At 38.1% G+C, this 19347-nt stretch overlaps 1 protein-coding gene across 1 annotated transcript in view; it reads left to right on the forward strand.

Annotated features, from left to right (window-relative positions):
- Positions 1-19347, forward strand: part of TBCK (TBC1 domain containing kinase) — a 205610-nt gene that overhangs the window by 129955 nt on the left and 56308 nt on the right. Inside the window, exons 21-22 of the mRNA XM_080650862.1 lie at positions 3427-3463; positions 4410-4571. Of these exons, the coding sequence (XP_080506988.1) occupies positions 3427-3463; positions 4410-4571 (199 nt within the window). The remainder of the gene's footprint in view (positions 1-3426; positions 3464-4409; positions 4572-19347) is intronic.

Genomic DNA, 19347 nt, shown 5'->3' on the forward strand with positions numbered 1-19347 from the left:
TTCCAGAAACACCCAGGATAATGTTTAAATATCTGGGCACCCAGTGGCCCAGTCAGGTTGACATATAAAATTAACCATCATAGAACCATGTGATTATTGATGTTGTTTTCTTTAAATCTGCCATTTGGCTGTTTTTATTTTATTTGTTCATCAGTTCTTTGTTCTTTTTTCATTTTCTCTGCCTTTGGATTAATTGGATATTTTTTTCTGTGATTCTGTTTATCTCCTTTGTTGGCATATTAGCCATAACTCTTTGTTGTGTTTTCTTATTGGTTTCTTTAGGATTTACACAGTGGTCCTCAAACAGGGGCAGTTTTGCCTCCCCAGGGTTTATTGGCAATGTCTGCAGACATTTTTGACAAAACTGCACAAGTGCTACTGGCATCTAGTAGGTAGAGGCTGGGTTACTGCAAAAATCTTAAAATGCAAAGCACAGTGACTCCACTCCTTGACCAGAAAGAGTTATCCAACCCAAAATGTGGATAATGGTGGGGTAAAGAAATTCTAGTCTATACTATACTTCTTTAACTTACAACAATCTGCTTTCAAGTAATATTACACCATTTCACATATAATGTAAATACCTTACAACAGTTGTCTTGGCATTTGTGGTGTTGTCCTACATTTTTTTTTTCCGTATGTTATAAGCCCCACAATAAATTGTTTTTGCTTTGAGTCAATTACTTTTTTTTTTTTTAAATATCTTTTATTAATTTTTTACAGAGAGGAAGAGAGAGGAGAGGGAGAGAGAGCCAGAAACATGGATGAGAGAGAAACATCCATCAGCTGCCTCCTGCGCACTTCCTACTGGGGATGTGCCCGCAACCAAGGTACATGCCCTTGACCGGAATCGAACCCGGGACCTTTCCGTCCGCAGGCCGACGCTCTATCCACTGAGCCAAACCGGTTTCGGCGAGTCAATTACTTTTAAATAATTTAAAATAAAAGTATTTTTTATTTAACCACATATTTATAATTCCTGAATCTCTTCATTCTTCTATGTAGATCCAGATTTTTATCTCATATCATTTCTTTCTGCCTGAAGTAGTACTTTCTTCAGCATTTCTAGTAGTGCGGAACTGCTGGTGATGAATTCTTTCCATTTATGTGTAGGAACCTTTATTTTACCTTTGTCTCTGAAAGATATTTTGCTGGGCATACAATTCGAAGTTGATAGGTTTTGAGTCTTTAATACTTTAAAATTTTTGCTCCACTGCCATTTGTTATGCACTGTTTTCAAAAACAATGAAAAACATTAGTCTCATTGATGTCTTTTTCCCTCTGGCTAAAATTGTAAGGTTCTTTCCTTACATTTTGAGAACTTTGAGTATAATGAGACTTGGTGAAGTTTTATTCATGTTTCTTGTGTTTCAGGTTTTTAAAATTTTGGGATCTATTAGTGTATGTTCCTCTCCCCCTCCCCCCTCCCTCCCCCCCCCCCCCCCCCCCCGCATCAACTTCTAAAAATATTCAGCTATTATTTCCTCAAATATGCTTTTTGTTCCCTCTCCTGTCTTCTCTCCTTTGTAGTCTCCAAAGGAGACTCACTGATGCACAGGACTTTTTCCTCCTCTTTGTTTTATTGCTTTGTTCTATTGCTTTATCTTAAAGTTCACTAATCTTTTCTTCTGAGATGTCTAATCTGCTATTAATCCCATTCAGTGTATTTTTTTAATCTCAAACATTTTATTTTTCATTTCTAGAATTTTGACTTATTTCTTTTTTTGTACCTGCTATGTCTCTACTCAATATGTCCAATCATTCTTTAGCTCTTTGAATATATGGAATACAGATATAAAACATATTTTAATGTTTAATATATCAGTTCTGTGTCCATTTTGATTAAATGATTTTGGTCCTCATTATAAAACATTTTTCCTGCTGCTTTGTATTACTCTTTTTTTTTTTTTTTTTTTTGGAGTCTTGTCATTGTGAATTTTGCTTTGTTAGGTATTAGGTACCCTGATACCTTAAATTACAGGGTTTTGTTTTATTTTCTTTTTTATCCTGGCTGGTGATAAACTGAACTATTCCTGGCTTTATGTGGGGCTGGTGAGTTTTCCCTCTGAGTCTTTCAAATGTAGTTTCCTCAAATGTGTGCCCTCTTCAGTATGTGGGAAAATGAGTTATTAGCTAGTTGCGAAAGTAATTCAGAAAGACTCCTAATGGCAAACAATTGGCTTTGATCAGAAGGGTAGAGGGAAATGTAATTTATGTCATGTCTTTAAAAGAAATTAAGTTGAATACTAGTGATGTAACTAATTTTTTATTTTTTTAAACTTAAATTATGCTGAAGAGTTTGGATTTTGTTAATTTTATTGTTTTCTATAGTCTATACTCTTTACATTGAAGTCACATATCTTTGTACTCCTCAGTTCTCCCACTTGTGATGTCACTTGAAAGGATTTCTATGTGTTAACATATAAAAATGATGATTTAGTGGAGAGCAGTGGGCTTTATTTCATATACAGTACTTAGATATCAATGTAGCATGTCATTATACTTATGGTTCTCGACTAGCATTTTGGAAGCATAAATACTCAATTGTGTGCAATGCAAAGGCATATTGCAACTGTACTCATAAACTCATAATTGGTAGGTGGTGAAATATTTATTTTAACTCTATTGGTTGCATAGAAATATTTGTTTAATAGGAGCCTATATTGACACAGAAAGTAAAATTAGAGCTTTTTCAGATTTTTAATAGCTTATTATTGATTTTAAATACTTGCTTTTGACAAAGAAGATTGTACTCTACTTTTAGAATTAAAAATGATTTCTCACTTCCATAATCTCACAAAATTAATTGAAAGTGTGTGTTTATGTATTTATTTTTATTCCTAGACAATAAACTTAGAAAAATAAATTTGCCACTCAGCTAAAGAACCAAATTATTTCATTCCTAGATCTTATTACTTTCAGTCTGTTATGAAGCTTCCTATTCATTTAGAAAGTTGTAACAGAAAGCATATGCTTTATAATACCTTTTTATAAGACATTTTGGGCATTTATTAAATATCTTATCAATTCTCAAAAATAGTAAGTGTAATTCAACACCAATGAGGACCACTTAAATCTCAGGAATATTTTTGTACTACCTGAAAAGTACACCCTTGAAATTAGCATGCTAGTGTTCTGTTTGGATTAGGCATGGTCTTGAGTGTATCTTTGATGAAATGAAGGCATTATGTTGAATAATCCTTAACGTAAGGGTTATATGCAGCATTTGTAATAGATACCATTATTTACTAGAATATATGTAAAAATAATTATAGTGATCTACATTCTGTTTTATTTTAATTAATGTAGTAGACCAATATATAGAACTTTCTTTACCATTCAGTTTATTAGTAATCATTCTAATTATCTCTTTTATCTCCTCTTTATCCATCCGTCCCCATTACCCCTTTCGTTTTCCACTTACAGCTCTATGCCATCCCTTGGTTTCTTACCATGTTTACTCGTAAGTATCATTTTCCCTTTCCTTTTGCTATTGTGTTAGCTAAAGAATAACTCCATTCCTCTCCAGTATATTTACAGTAGTATCAGCAGATTTAATTACATAATCATTCATATGTATTTCTAATGTAGTAGAGTCTGGTAGAAAATAAAATTAATTGTTCTGACTGCTGAATATAAACAAGTATTGTATTAAATGAAAACCTATTTTACATATTGTGACATTCATAAAATTTCTTCCTTCTATTGAAAAAGAAATCAATATTAACTATAGGATTTACATAAAGTTTTGGAAGGCAACTTTTACAACCACATTAGGCTTAATTTTTTACAGATTCTCTAATAATGAATTATCTTATTTCCTAAACTAGAATTCCTTTAGAAATTAAACAGATTATGTAAATGTGTAATGCTTTTACCAATTACAAATGTTAATACAATGATCATTCTGCTTAAATATACACACATGATAAGTGAAATACAGTATTTAAAGTAAATCTGTATGTATTGGCTTAGAAAATATTTACAGTATTAGTAAATGAAAAAAATTGTGAAAAATAGAAAATTGCTAATTGGATTTTTTGATGTGAATTTAATAAAGAAAGTATTTAGAGCACATAATAGAAATGAAACAATATTGAAGTTCAGCCGGGTGAATAAACTTATGAGAATAATATAACTACCTAGAAAATTCTAGGAAGAAGTATATTGGATGGGACAACTACACTAACATTCATAATAAAGGTTAGAAAATGTCATGTGTTTGACCAAGGAAGCAATAAATTTACAAAGCCAAACAAACATTTTATAAAACAGTTTGATAGTACATTTTCTTAATAGTTTTTACCATAAGGTAATGGTCATATGTCTAGTAAAGCAGCTTGTTATTGTTTTAATTTTTATTTTGTTTTTTATTGTAATTAATTTCTTCATATTTTGTCATTGTACAGATGTATTTCCACTGCACAAAATTTTTCACCTCTGGGATACCTTGCTACTTGGAAATTCCTCTTTCCCGTTCTGTATCGGAGTAGCAATTCTTCAGCAGCTGCGGGACCGGCTTTTGGCCAATGGCTTTAATGAGTGCATTCTTCTCTTCTCTGATTTACCAGGTATATATAGAAATAAATGGAATGACTAAATGAAATTTAATTATAAGATAATGAGACTTTCCTATACCAATTTGCACAAATCATCCATTAAGCCGTCAGAAGCTCTTCTGCTTGAGCTTCGTCATCCCTCTGTACAGTCTCTCCCTTGAATACTGCCTCTTCCACTGGCCCAGCATTGTAGATACAAAACTGGGGCATTCTAGCTCACTCTGGTTTACTTTCATGTTGGTGATGTCATCAAAAGGGTACAAGAGCCCAGGGTTGTGCCCTGTTTTCCTTTCTGCCTAGGACAGACCTGTTTAACTTCAGCTGGTAGAGAGTAAATAAAAGCCACTTGGGAACGCGTTTGAGAATCTCTATGTACACAAAGATGTAAATCACTTGAAACTTGCTTTCTCCTATTGATAGCTTCTTGCTAACAATTTGACATTTTAGGAAAGGAAACAATGTCCTCTAGGGAGGGCCAATCACAGTCTAGGGTAACTCCATCCCATAATGCAGGATAGTAAGTTAAAGCTATATATTGTGTTCACAAGTGAGGAATTTATAAATTTTGGAGTTGAATGCTTAAGTATAGAAATGGTTGAAAAGATTAAAGTAACATGGTTACCTAGGATATAACAATCTGTGGAGGAAAAAACTAAACCAAAATGCATTTCAGGTAGAATTCTACTTTATTCAAATAGCGTTTTATTGGCACCAGTCCTTCTGCTGAATTTATTGCTGATCTCTATATTTTCAGGCAGACACAAGTGACTGCTGATAATAAACACTTAAAATTGCTCAAGATAAACTTGTCTAAAAAACAAAAAACAAAAGAAAAGTACATTAAGGTTATATATTTATTAAGTACTCTCAAGAGAAATAAAAATCCTGCTGCCTTTCTTGTGGTTTTTTTAAAATTATTATTCTTTAATGCTTATTGCAGTTCCTATTTAGTTCTCACTTCATTGTAAGCATTAAGTAGCAGAGCTGATAGATGCTTAGTAAAATGTGCCAGTAATGGCATGCACATATCATGGATTTGAAAGGTTGAGTGAATTAAAGTAGGAGCCAATAACATATTCTATCATCTTTTCCCCTTTAAACTATATAACCAAGATTGTGTTTTTTAAAAATATATCCATTCATTTATTCAACAAATACTCATCGATTTCTTACTAGGAATGTGTGTTTATAATAAGTTTATGTGTATGTAAGTCTATAATTTAATAATCTTATTTCTGGTTTATCTTTTTTTTTACTGACCCAGAGCAGTCATGCATAATTACTTAAAGGTGATCCAGTGGTATCCTGTAACTGTGGCTGACACTTCTAACTTTGGTTATCTTAATTACATGTGGTATTACCTTCTAGTTCCAGTAAGTTACTTGCCTGGCTGGTGCATTAGTTCTTTAATTTTTCCGTGAGGGAATTCAGCTTCCCTCTCAGAATTGCTCTGTAGAATCAATAGGATTTGGAATCCAGTGGAATGTTAGGTGTGTGGATGTATTCCTATACCCTAACTAAGGTACTGAGTGGGGTAGTAAGGAAATGGGTGAGTGGGCTTGGCACTAGGAAAGATAATAAGTAAAGTTTTAGATATGTGCTTAAGATGTTTATGGGACCTAGATTGAGAAGCTGAGGCACTATTAGAGATTTTGAGTGACAAAATGGCAAATATAATTTGAAGATTAGTCAGAGACTAAAATTTCCTCTAGTATCCTTTTGTCTCCCCTGTTATCTTTGGGTTTCCCTAGAGATTCATTTTGAAATAAGTTCTTCTATTTGTATTACCCTTTATTAAACAGGAGCCCTATTGATATGTAAGTAAACTGTAGGGAAGGGAAAGTGTTTTGTAATCCTCTAATTAGGTCTCAGTCTTTTATCAAGTCTCTGTCTCTGGGTTGTGACCTTCTCAGGTGCTTAGTGTCTGCCCCTTAGATGAGACAGGAAGGCTGGAGGGAGCCAGAGTTGGGTTTTTTCCTTCCCCCAGGTCACTTAGGCTCTGGTAAAATAGTTCCCATGAGTGCAGGCTTTGTTAAGGATAACAGGATGATCTGGACATATTTGAAAATGCCTAGTTTTCCACTTTCTCTGGTGGAAGATTTTTTTATGACCTTTATGATATTTAAAACACTTTAAGATATATAGTTGATATATAGTTGTCTAAACATATATTAATTTAGACATGTAGCTATTTCCTGTGCTGTTTATTCAATCCAATATTTTCTCCCTTTTAGATAGTGTTTTAGTCCATTTCCCTTTAATATGATTATTCATATGGTTGGGTTTATTTCTAGTTGTCCTATCTGCTCTGTATTTCTCTTCTTCCTTTTCTGACTTCTTTGGCTTAAATATTTTTAACATTTCATTTTAATACTTTTCTTGAATTTTACCTTTTGAATTATTTTGTTTATTGCTCTAGGGACTTTTATCTGCATTCTTAATTTATAACAGTTTAGCCTCAATATTGTACAATTTTATAGAAAATGTAAGAACTTTGCAAAAGTGTGATTTTATTTACCTTATGTATCTTGTAACGTTATATATTTTATGTCTACATTTATAATAAGTTATACAATATAATGCTGTTATTTGGTTAATTGTCTTTTAAACATATGAAAAGAAGCAAAAATATCATCTTTTGTATTTACCACCATATTTTACCATAATTAATGCTCTTTATTCCTTCCTGTAGATTTGTTTTTTCTTCTGTATTTTGGTTTTTAGCAAGTTGTGCTCCAGTGTAGTTCTCTTTGAATTTATCATGCTTTTAAGTCCTTTCAGTAAATATCTATTTCAAATAATATACTTTTCTGTTCTAGGATTTCAGTTGAGAATACATTGTTTGTATTTCTTTGTCTATTCACTTTGACTATATTTTCCTTTAAGTCCTTGAATGTATTTATAGTAGTTACTTTAAAGTCCTATCTGCTATTTCCAATTCTGGATCATCCTGTGGGTCTATTTCTATAAACTTCTGTTTTTCTTCATGACAAATCATATTCTTCTGCTTTGCATATCTAGTTATTGTTTATTATATAGTGCATATTGATAAAGATACATTGCAAGGAGTCTAGGTTTTATCTTTTAAAGAGTGTTAAGTTTTGTTCTGCTAGATAATTAAATAATTGGTGGGTCCTTTTATTTATGTTAATTTGGTTTTAGTCTTTTTAATTCTTTCCTTAATTCATGAATGTGGCATGTCGAGGTCTTTAACTAAATCCCCAAGGTGATCAATGTGAAATCTCACTTACTGGACCAGACTCCAACATCTTTCAACAATTACTCATCTTTACGATACCTCAGCACTTACCATTCCTTAAATATAGTAAGTTTAATTTTATTTTAATTAAATTCAGTAAACAGTAGGGTGGCTTTAATGGACCTGTTGGCATGGAGAAATATCATTTAGCCCTAAACTAGTGAATTCATTTCAGAAGCTAGATTGTGAGTAGGAAATTTGGGCAATGTCAATAATCTCTAGTTGTAACAACTCTGTATCACTTTTAGAGTTTACAAAGATTTTAAAATATTTTATCTTGTATAAATATCACAACTATGTTAATAAGTAGGTTTTCTTATCTCCATTTTGCTCTTGAGGTAACAAGACACAGTTAACTTGTGGAATGCTCACCCTATATGATAAAGATGTGATATGCAAATTGACCCTCATGCCGTAACACTGTCACAAGATGGCAGCACACACAGCGGGGGCAGGGCTGGCAGCCACTCCGCACGGCTTCCACCGGGGTTCCTGTGGTCCAGTGGGGTGCAGGGGTCCCGGCGGCTGCTTCGTGTGACTTCTGCCGGGGTTTCCGCAGCCCCACGTGCACACTGCGGGGGCGGGGCCTGGCAGCCACTGCGTGCAGCCTGGAGGCAGGGCATAGGGGCGGCACTCCAGGACTCGGGGCCGTCCTGCAGCGTGCCAGCCAGCAGGGCGGGACTCTGGGACTTGGGGCGGTCCCATGGCGCGGGGGGGGTGTGGGTGGGGAGGGGTCCCAGGTCTCACGCAATTTTGTGCGATAGGTCACTAGGCATTTGGAATGCAAATGCAGTACTTTTCACTATAAAGATAACATTATTTTGTTTATAAAAGTAAGTTTTTGTAGGTCAGAACAATTTCATATGTGTAGTTTCAAATGGTTCAATCTAGTACAGGGGTGGGCAAACTTTTTGACTTGAGGGCCACAATGGGTTCTTAAACTGGACCGGAGGGCCGGAACAAAAGCATGGATGGAGTGTTTGTGTGAACTAATATAAATTCAAAGTAAAGGAGCGGAGGGGAGAGCAAGAGAACCGGATAGAACAGCCGGATCCGGCCCGCAGGCCGTAGTTTGCCCACGGCTGAATTCTAGTAGCTTCATCAGTTCAGTTCTGATTTCCTCAGAAGCTTATTTTTAACTACAAAAATGGCAATAGCTGATGGTAGATAAGACCCTCAAGTAAAATACTAACCATTTTTTTCTTTCCATATGTGTGAGCCCTTTCTCAGTGAACAGCAAATAAAATTTCGATTTAAAAAAAAGTTTAACCTAGTTTAAATATAAAACATTATCTCCACAACTTCCCTTATTTAAATAAGTCATGTATTCTAGTTTTGGTTTGGATATACAAAATAATTTATTCCCATCCTTAGCAGTTCTCCTGGCTACTTATTCCCTACCTACCTCATAGAAACAACCATGTGCTTGGTATCTCAAACAATAACCATACTACTGTTAACTACAGAGGAGAGCTGTAGATGGGGAAGAAGATGTTCCAGTCAAATTGCCCAGTATGTTAAGCGTCCGTCCTGTGTAAGCTATTCCAAAATGACTTCAGTGGCCCTCCTGTCATGTGATTATAGCATTAATATTCTGATTCTTTCAAATCCAGTTTCCATTTTATGTCCAGTAAAATGCAAGGGTATTTTTTATTTTTAAAAAATATTTATATTGATTTCAGAGAGGAAGAAAGAGGGAGAGAGAGATAGAAACATCAATGATGAGAGAGAATCATTGATTGGCTGCCTCCTGCATGCCCCACACTGGGAATTGAGCCTACAACCCAGACATGTGCCCTTGACGGGAATCGAACTGGGACCCTTCACTCTGCAGGCCGATGTTCTATCCACTGAGCCAAACCAACTATGGCAAGAGTGTTTTTTAAATGATAGTATTTTTTGACAATGGAGTTTGTTTACATGTGGATTAAAATCCATAATTTATTATCCCAAATGAGGTAAATCAGCTGTAATAGAGGGATGACATGATTATAGGTTTTTAACTTCATTAATTCTTTAAGAAAGAATAAAAACTTTTTTAAAAAGAAGTGCTGTTGGAGCTAGTTACTTTGCCATTCTTCTTGATGTCACTCCTGTCCCTGTTTTCTGTTTTGTTTTGTTTTTTTTAATTAAACTTTATTTTTTTAGGGCAATTTTAAGTTCACAGAAAAATTGAGCAAATAGTGCAGAGAGTTCCCATATTTCCCTTCCCTAATCATAATTGCCCCTAAATTTAACGTCTTGGCTTAATGTGTTACATTTGTTACAGTTGTTGAGCCAATACTAATACATTGTTATTAACTAAGGTCCCTAGTTTACATTAAGCTTCACTCTGTGATGAACCATTCTACAGGTTTTGACAAATGCATAATGTCATGTATTCACTCCTACAGTATTTTACAAATCAGTTTTACCACCCTAAAAATACCCTGTATTGAACTATTAATTCATTCCTCCTCTCCCTTTCCCTTACTCTGCAAACTCCTGGTAACGAGTGATCTTTTCCGTGTCTTTAGAGTTTTGCCTTTTCCAGAATGTTATATAGATAGAATCATACAGAGTATGTAGCCTTTTCAGACTTTTTCCTTCATGTCTGCTCAGAGCTTTATAGATGATTAATTTTTATTACTGAATAATACTACAAGTCTTTAGATTTTGAAAGGTAGAAAAGAATTTTTTAAAAGACAATCTTTTTCTAAAGAGAAATTACCAAGTGCAAATAGAAAATTAACCTATATTCTAAGTGTGTTTGAAACAAGAAGGCAGACTAACTGGAATCTAAGACCTTATGCTTTTGTTGTGTTTTTTTTATTTTATTTTAATTGAATTGCTAAAATTTTTCATGTGTTTTATATATCTGTATGTTTACCTATAAAACCTTGGGTTCCTACTGTGTGCTGGAATAATCTTATTTCTACTTCATAACATTCTCAGGAATTTTATATAATAAAAGGCTAATATGCAAATCAACTGAACAGTGGAATGACCAATCACTATGATGCGCACTGACCAGCAGGGGGCAGATGCTCAATGCAGGAGCTGCCCCCTGGTGGTCAGTGTGCTCCCACAGGGGGAGCGCCACTCAGCCAGAAGCCAGGCTTATGGCTGGCTTGCGCAGCAAGTCACCTCTGTGGCAGCACTACAGATGTGCTCTTGGACTGCAAGATGGCGCAGGCCTGGCTGAGGGACGCCCCCCTCCCCCCGCATCAAGTGTACGAATTTCGTGCACCAGGCCTCTAGTTAAGTAATATCAACCCTAGGATTGAGGAAAGAGATGCAGAAAAATGAGTTGGCCAGAGCTATACAACATGTGGTAATTGAGTTGAAATCCAAGCCCAGGTCATGCTGCCTACCATGTTACAGCTCTTTACCTTATATCATTTGTTATACTGCTTTCTGAGAAAATATATTAACTGCCAGTTATATATTTTCTCAGAAAGCAGTATAACTCATAACCTAACTTTATTCCCAACCCTTTTGAACCAGAGTCTTTAAAGCTTGAAACTTTTCTAATTAGGAATGACAAATTGTACACATATGATTATCTCTGCTCCCTTCTGAAATATCACTGAAGTGACAGTAAGAGAATGAAAACAAAAGATAATCCTAAGAAAAAGGAGAATGTAAGTAGAGTATGAGTAGACAAGAAATGTTACCAAATATTTGGAAGATAGAAAGCAATTCTATCAGCAGTAACTCACTTAATAAAGCAAAGAAAGCTGAACCCTTCCTGCAGAGGAGGATACCAGCAAGAGGCAAGCCAGTTCTTGATGCAGAGCACCAGCCTCAGGAATTGAAAATGAATGGAAAATTGGACAGAAAACTAGAGAGAATCAATTGAATGTCTGCATAGAAATACTTTCATTCCTCCCACCACTACAGATCTTTGCTCTCACCAAAAGTATACTCCTCTGACACTTAGAAGAAAACTTAAAGATAGGAACAGATACAGATTATGTGCCCTGAAGCTTATGCAATGTGAGGAGGCAGCCCTGTTTAAGATGATATCAATTACAATACAAAAATGGGTCATTAAAAGGATGTTTAGACTGAACAAAGAGATCACAACAAATTACAAAGCAGAAAAATAATATAAGTTTATGTATTATATATATGGTATACTTCTATTTTCTCTCTCTCTCTCTCTCTCTCTCTCTCTCTCTCTCTCTCTGGCTTCATACTCCTTGATCACCTCTTCATCTATATAATAAAGAGCCAGGGTCGTAATGACCATTACGACCAAAGGTTCAACCAGATTGTAAGTCAGTGCTGGGTTGCTGTGGTGATCCAGCACTGACTGGGGCCACTGCCGGCGCCCCGACCCAGTAATGACTGCCTAGGGGGCTGCGGATCAGGCCCAGAGAGAGGCCTGCAGAGAGAGAAGCAGGGTCTGATCTGTAGCCTCTGTGGCAGCCGTTGATCAGAACTTGCCTCTCTTTCTCTCACGGCCTAGCCAACAACCGTGCCTCCATTTCTCTCCAGGCCTCCACCAGGGCTGCTGATCAGCCCCGCCTTTCTGATCAGACCCCATTGATAGGCCCAGAGATGCTGACTGGCATAGAAACTGATCAATTAGAACCAAATCTGGGTGAATGTAAGGAGCCAATGGCTGCCTAGGAGGCAGAGTTTTTGACGCTGACTGGCATAGAAACTGACCAATCAGAACCAGATCTGGGTCAACTGTGAGGAGCCAATGGCTGCCTAGGAGACAGAGCTTTTGACGCTGACTGGCATAGAAACTGACCAATCAGAACCAAATTTGGGTCAACTGTGAGGAGCCAATGGCTTCCTAGGAGGCGGAGCTTTTGATGCTGACTAGCATAGGAACTGACCAATCAGAACCAAATTGGCCGGCAGAGGAGGGCAGTTGGTGGGCGAGATCAGGTCAGCAGGGGAGGGCAATTAGGGGTGATCAGGCAGGCAGAGGCAGTTAGGGGTGATCAGGCCAGCAGGGGAGAGCAGTTAGGGGCGAGATCAGGCCAGCAGGGGAGGGCCATTGGGGGCGAGATCAGGCCGGCAGGGGAGGGCAGTTAGGGGCAACCAGGATGGCAGGGGAGAGCAGTTGGGGTCTCAGTCAGGCCAGCAGGGGAGGGCAGTTAGGGGCAACCAGACAGGCAGGCAGAGGCAGTTAGGGGTGATCAGGCAGGCAGAGGCAGTTAGGGGCAATAAGGCAGGCAGGCAGAGAGGTTAGGGATGATCAGGCAGGCAGGCAGAGGCAGTTAGGGGTGATCATGCAGGCAGGCCGAGAGGTTAGGGGCAATCAGGCAGGCAGGCAGGTGAGTGGTTAGGAGCCAGCGGTCCCAGATTGTGAGAGGGGTATCTGACCGCCGGTTTAGGCCCGATCCCACAGGAATCGGGCCTAAACCGGCAGTCGGACATCCCCCAAGGGGTCCCCGATTGGAGTGGGTGCAGGCTGGGCTGAGGGAACCGCCCCCTCCGTGCATGAATTTCATGCACCAGGCCTCTAGTATAACAATAATTCTGCTATATTTTCATAGAGAAAATAGATATACTTTTCCACTGGCCAGGTTAGTTGACAGTTTTTTTTGTTTCGTTTTTTTGTTTTTAATATATTTTCATTGATTTCAAAGAGGAAGTATGAGGGAGAGATAGATAGAAACATCAGTGATGAGAGAGAATCATTAATTGGCTGGCTGCCTTCTGCACGAGCCCGCAACCCGGCCACGTGCCCTTGACCTGAATCAAACCCAGGACCCTTCAGTCTGCAGGCCGACGCTCTATCCACTGAGCCAAACCAGCTAGGGCATTTTTGTTTTTTGTTTTATTGATAGTAGGGATGCATAAAACATATAACAACACAGGGATAGTCTCTGTTTCTTGTCATACTACAGGGTTGTTTCCTATGAACACAAAAATGTTATTATGTAAAATTCCTATCAAAAAAGTAAAAAAATAAGTTAATGGTATACTTATAACTGTATCTGTAACATTATCAAGTATACATTCAGAAGGAATGTATTTCTCTTTTGATCAGGCATCGCTGATTACCAGATTCTCTGCTTACAAGTTTGTATGTTTAATGTTTGAAAGACCTTCTCAGTTTGATTTTTGGGCTGTGTACATAGCAACTATGTTTCTCCTACCCATAAACTGGTGCTTGAACACATTCTTATTGCACTACAACCTCTGCTTCTGTATAGTGGGTAGTGGAAGTACTGCAGGAGGTCATTCCTAGAACTAACAATAACTTTATACTGTCAAAGATAAACAGTGCAAGATACTAAGGTGGTAAGGGTAGGTTTTAGTCAATAATATACTGTTGCAATAAGGAGGTGTTTACCTTGAATTGAACTCAACGTCAATTTGTACAGAAGTGACTGGACATTTTAAAAGGAGAATGAAGGAGTAGGGAGGGAAGTGACTAGAACTCAGAAGATTCAGCGAAGTAAAAAATTACAAAAGTTTGAAAGGGGACATTGGTTCATGGGAAGCCTGTCTGGGTTTGCTAACTGGCACTTTTGAAGTCAGATCCCCATCTTCTCACAGAGACTAGGAGACCAGGACCCCCTCTTCAGGTGTTGGCTGGAACAAGCAGTACATTCTTTTGGCAGCCTTGATTTTTCTCAGGCAGGCACTTTAAGTGGGGGCAAAGGTCATCCTAGGGATGTGGCCTGGAACTATTATAAACTACGTTAGTGTTTTGTTCAAGTCTTTTATAGGCCAAGGTTGAGGCATAGTCAAGAAAGGACATAGAGAAGCCTGGCTAGGGTTTGGTCAGGGAGAAAGTCTTTTTCAATACCCCAAAGTGATTACAAATCATAGAAATATATCACATGCAACCAAACTAAATGTATCCCTAACTTAGCTTACTCTTAATTATATCCAGAGCCACTATAATGTTGCCCAACATAAGAGGAAGCATAATGGAGGGGAAATGGGTATAAATAAAGACGGCAGTCTTCACTGATTATGGTTTAGATAGCTTTACTTTTGCAAATTTTGCAAAAGCATGAGCAAAGATAACAGTAAATTTGGTGAGGTGTTCTCTGGGGCAATAGAATCAGAGAGTCTTGAGACCAAGGGGTCAAGAGCATAGCATAGAGCAGGAGTGAGGAATGTATATCCATGGTCAATTCCCAGAATGCTGTCAAGGATTCGTTTAGGCAGATCACAGAATTGTTCTCTGGAGACATGTCCCTAGAAGGAGAAATACCTTACTTAAAAGTCCTCTGACAAATCACTATGTCCCCAATTTACCCTATTGTGAATCCACCAGTCACCAAGCCCTGCCCACATACACAAAACTCCTAATATGATTTTTAGTGTTGTTCTTTTAAATATGTAGTGTCATAGATCACCAAAACTATAAGGAAAGCCTTCCACTAAATGACACTGACCAGCACAAACTGAATAAGAAATATCCTCAGAAACATAATTATGAGAAGACATTACAACCATGAAAAATCAGAATTTTTTTAAGTAACAAAGAAAATAAAATGTTTATTGGTAATTAATAATGATTTGGAAATTCAATGACCTTTATAATAAAAGACTGACGATAGAGTTTAGGAAATTTCTCAGAAAAATAGAACAAAAATACATACGGAAAGTAAAAGTAAAAGGCAAAATTATTAGAAATTCAATATGTTCAAGATTCTCCTAGTAGAAGACAGAACAGTGAAAAAGGAATTATCATAGACATCAAACAAGAATTTTTTCTGTAACTGAAAAATTATAAAAGGACCATCAAATGCCTAACACAATGAAGTTGAATGCACTTAGCATATATCATGAAACTTCGGAAAACCAGGGATCTTCAAAGTATACAGAAAAGAGGAAAATCACATACAAGTAACCTCAAATCATAATTGTATCAGACTTCTCACAAGACAATGGAGCACTGCCTTTTATAACTCACGTTCAACCCTAGAAGACTAAAAATAATTAGTCAAGGGCAGAATAACTATTTTACGCACCCTTATCTTTTTTTGTTTAATATATTTTATTGATTTTTTACAGAGAGGAAGGGAGAGGGATAGAGACTTAGAAACATCAATGAGAGAGAAACATCAATCAGCTGCCTCCTGCACACCCCCTACTGGGGATGTGCTCACAGCCAAGGTACATGCCTTTGACCAGAATCGAACCTGGGACCCTTCAGTCTGCAGGCCAACGCTCTATCCACTGAGCCAAACCAGTTAGGGCCGCACCCTTTTCTTAAATGCTGCTGGAAAATACGTTCCACCAAAATGATGGAGTGAATTCAGCAAAAGTAGATAATATCTTAACAATATTAGGGTTCAAATATAGGGGAAAGCCAAAGGGAATTGGATAATTGTAAACAGAAGTAGCAACGCTATTCACTGGCGCTAGGAAACAATTCATAGCCATTAAAATGAGAGCAGAGGGCTTCAGATGAGGTGTCTTTTTCACCTTTTCTCACCCAAGTGAAACATAACGTGTTTTATCACTCTGAAAATAGTTCAGTATTTCTGAGAGATGGGGTAATAATGGATGAGGATAAAGAAACTGAGATTTAGAGACATTATTTCGGTCAGAGTCACAAAGTACTTCACGGAGCTTGGAATGAAACCTGGGAAACCATAATCCAGTGCATGCTTTATTCACAATGCATTCTGTCAAAATCATAATGCAAGATGGAAAACAGCAGTGTCCTAAATGAGAGGTTACTTTTTAAGGAGAATTGCATATTCAAGGTGCAGTTTACAAAGTACTATTGCATAATATTTTGGTTTAAGTGAATGGAGAATAGGATATCTACAGTACTAATAATCAGGGTGAAATTGGGGTGGGCACCAGTAAATACTGAAGATTCCCTGTAAACTTTTTAGTGTTGACAGGGTGTTTTGGAGGCAGGTGCAACTGACTTTTCCTTTGCCAGAGATTTAAGGACTGAACTACAACCCCTGATCTGAAATTTGAAATTGACTTGAGCTTTTACTGAGTGGCAGATGTGTCAACTGATTTGCGCACTGCAGATGTAAAACCTGTCGCTGTCATCTGAAATTCTTTCCCTTTGGAGATTACAGTGTTAAATGGGTTAACTTTTTAAGATGACAGAGTTTTCTCTCTGTAGCGGCAAATTTTTATCTTATCCATATTAATTGGAAATTTTCTAAAATGAAGTGAACATATCTCTGCTTAAATAGAATAAAGAAACTTATTTCAAACTTTGATTTTTCATCTAGTTGATGTCTGTTCTTCTTTCTCTAGAATATCAAGAGGATAATGTTATAGAGGCTTTTTTAAAAAAAATACATTTAACTGCATTAGCCATTGCTCGAATAAATAGATCCATGTCTAAAAACATGTTATCTGTGGGGGTTTTAAAATATTATGTTAGGAATAGCATATGGAGTGATGAAATCTGACCTCTTTGTGTAGCCATGGAAGTAACTGACTCTGAAATTGGTAAACATCACTAATCGCATATGCAGGAAAGCTTAATTCAGTAACTTGTCTTCCTAGACCTGCTGGCCAATTCAAAATCCAAATGAATTGGAAAATAAAATATGTCCTATAACCCTTTAACAACTTCAGACATTTTCTACTTATAATAACACACTTAACATAGTAAGTCCCTTAGCTTGCTTATGTCTTAGTTTCTTCATCTTCAGCAGAAGTTAGGAAGGTTACAATACCTGTCTACTAGAATCATTGTAAGAATTAAATGAGCTAAGTGAAAGAATACAATGCCTGGCACATAACAGATGCTCAGTAAGTGTGCAATTCCCCCCTTTCCTCCAAGGATTTTCCACCTTACAAAAAGCAGACAACTCTAAATGCATGGCTTATGTACCATCCACAGAATTTAAGTGGCTGTTTCCTTCTCCCCTTTATATATACTGAGTGGCCAGATTATTATGATCTCTGAACGCATAATAATCTGGCCACTCAGTGTGTGTGTGTGTGTGTGTGTGTGTGTGTGTGTATCCTATCTAATAAAAGAGTAATATGCAAATTAACCGTCACTCCGCAAGAAAAATGGTGGCGCCCATAGCCACAAGATGGCGGCACCCAGTCCTCTTAGCCCCACCAGAGTCCCCCAGTCCACCCAGCGGCAGCAGCCTGGGGTGTCTGGCTGGGAGGCGCCAGTGCCCAGCGCGATACCCGGCCACAGCCTGGGCTGGGGTCTCAGGCTGGCAGGGCCTCACACCCAAGCCGCGCGATCCCCCGGCCGCGGTGGCAGCCTGGGCTAGGGTGTCAGGCCGGCAGGGCCGCGCACCCCCGCCATGTGATCTTCTGGCCAGCGGCGGCAGCCTGGGCTGGGGTCTCAGCCTGGCCAGGGTGCGATCCCCTTCCAGCCGTGCAGCCTGGGGTCTCAACCACTGAGTCACACCAGTCAGGCAGATATGGAGGAATCTTAAATGTTTCTTTTTTAAAAAATATATATTTTATTGATTTTTTACAGAGAGGAAGGGAAAGGGATGGAGAGCTAGAAACATCTATGAGAGAGAAACATTGATCAGCTGCCTCCTGTACACTCCCCACTGGGTATGTGCCCCCAACCAAAGTACATGCCCTTGACCAGAATCGAACCTGGGACCCTTGAGTCTGCAGGCCGGTGCTCCATCCACTGAGCCAAACCAGTTAGGGCTGTCCAATATGCTAAAGAAAAAACCCTATCTAATAAAGAGGGAATATGCAGGGGAGGGCATTTGGGGGTGACTGGGTTGTCAGGGGAGGGCAGTTGGGGACGATCGGGCTAACAGGGGAGCAGTTAGGCATCAATCAGGCAGGCAGGTGAGCAGTTGGGAGCCAACAGTCCTAGATTGTGAAAGCAATGTCCCACTGCCTGGATTGGGCTTAAACAGGCAGTCGGACATCCCCCGAGGGGTCCCAGATTGGAGAGGGTGCAGGTTGGGTTGAGGGACACCTCTCTCTCTCTCTCTCTCTCTCTCTCTCTATATATATATATATATATATATATATATATATATATATATACTCATGCATGGGTGGGGTCCAGCCAGCCTGGCCAGGGGGAGGGGACATGGGCGGTTGGCCAGCCTGCCTGCTGGTGGAAATCGTGGTCGAGGGGACAATTTGCATATTAGCCTTTTATTCTATAGGATATACACTGAATGGCCAGATTATTATGCATTCAGAGATCATAATAATCTGGCCACTCAGTGTATGTATGCGTTTCTCATTTCAAAAAGAGAAATTGGGAATTTATCTCTTTGTAATTTAAAACACGTACTCTATTTTTCTACATTGCCTATCTGAACTGACACACTTGGACTTTCACAGAGGAACTGAGGATATCTGCCATTTACTGATGTTAGGAACACAGAAAGGGAAAAGCTAGTCCATGCTAAACTTCTTCATCCTAGTCAACTTGCTGAACTTCTACTGCCCCTCTGTGATCTCTACACTTCCTCTACAGGACTGGTTACTCTTCATCAGAATAGTGACCTCCCAAAGAGCTGCAGTGCCATCATAACATACCAGCACAATTTGACATTGTAACAAGTTTGAAATATGTATTACTTCTTTCAAATATGCTTATATTTCAAATCTGAAAAAGAAAAGGAAATCTTCTTA

Source organism: Plecotus auritus (genome assembly GCF_963455305.1).
Source record: "Plecotus auritus genome assembly, chromosome: 1".
Taxonomy (NCBI): Eukaryota; Metazoa; Chordata; class Mammalia; order Chiroptera; family Vespertilionidae; genus Plecotus; species Plecotus auritus.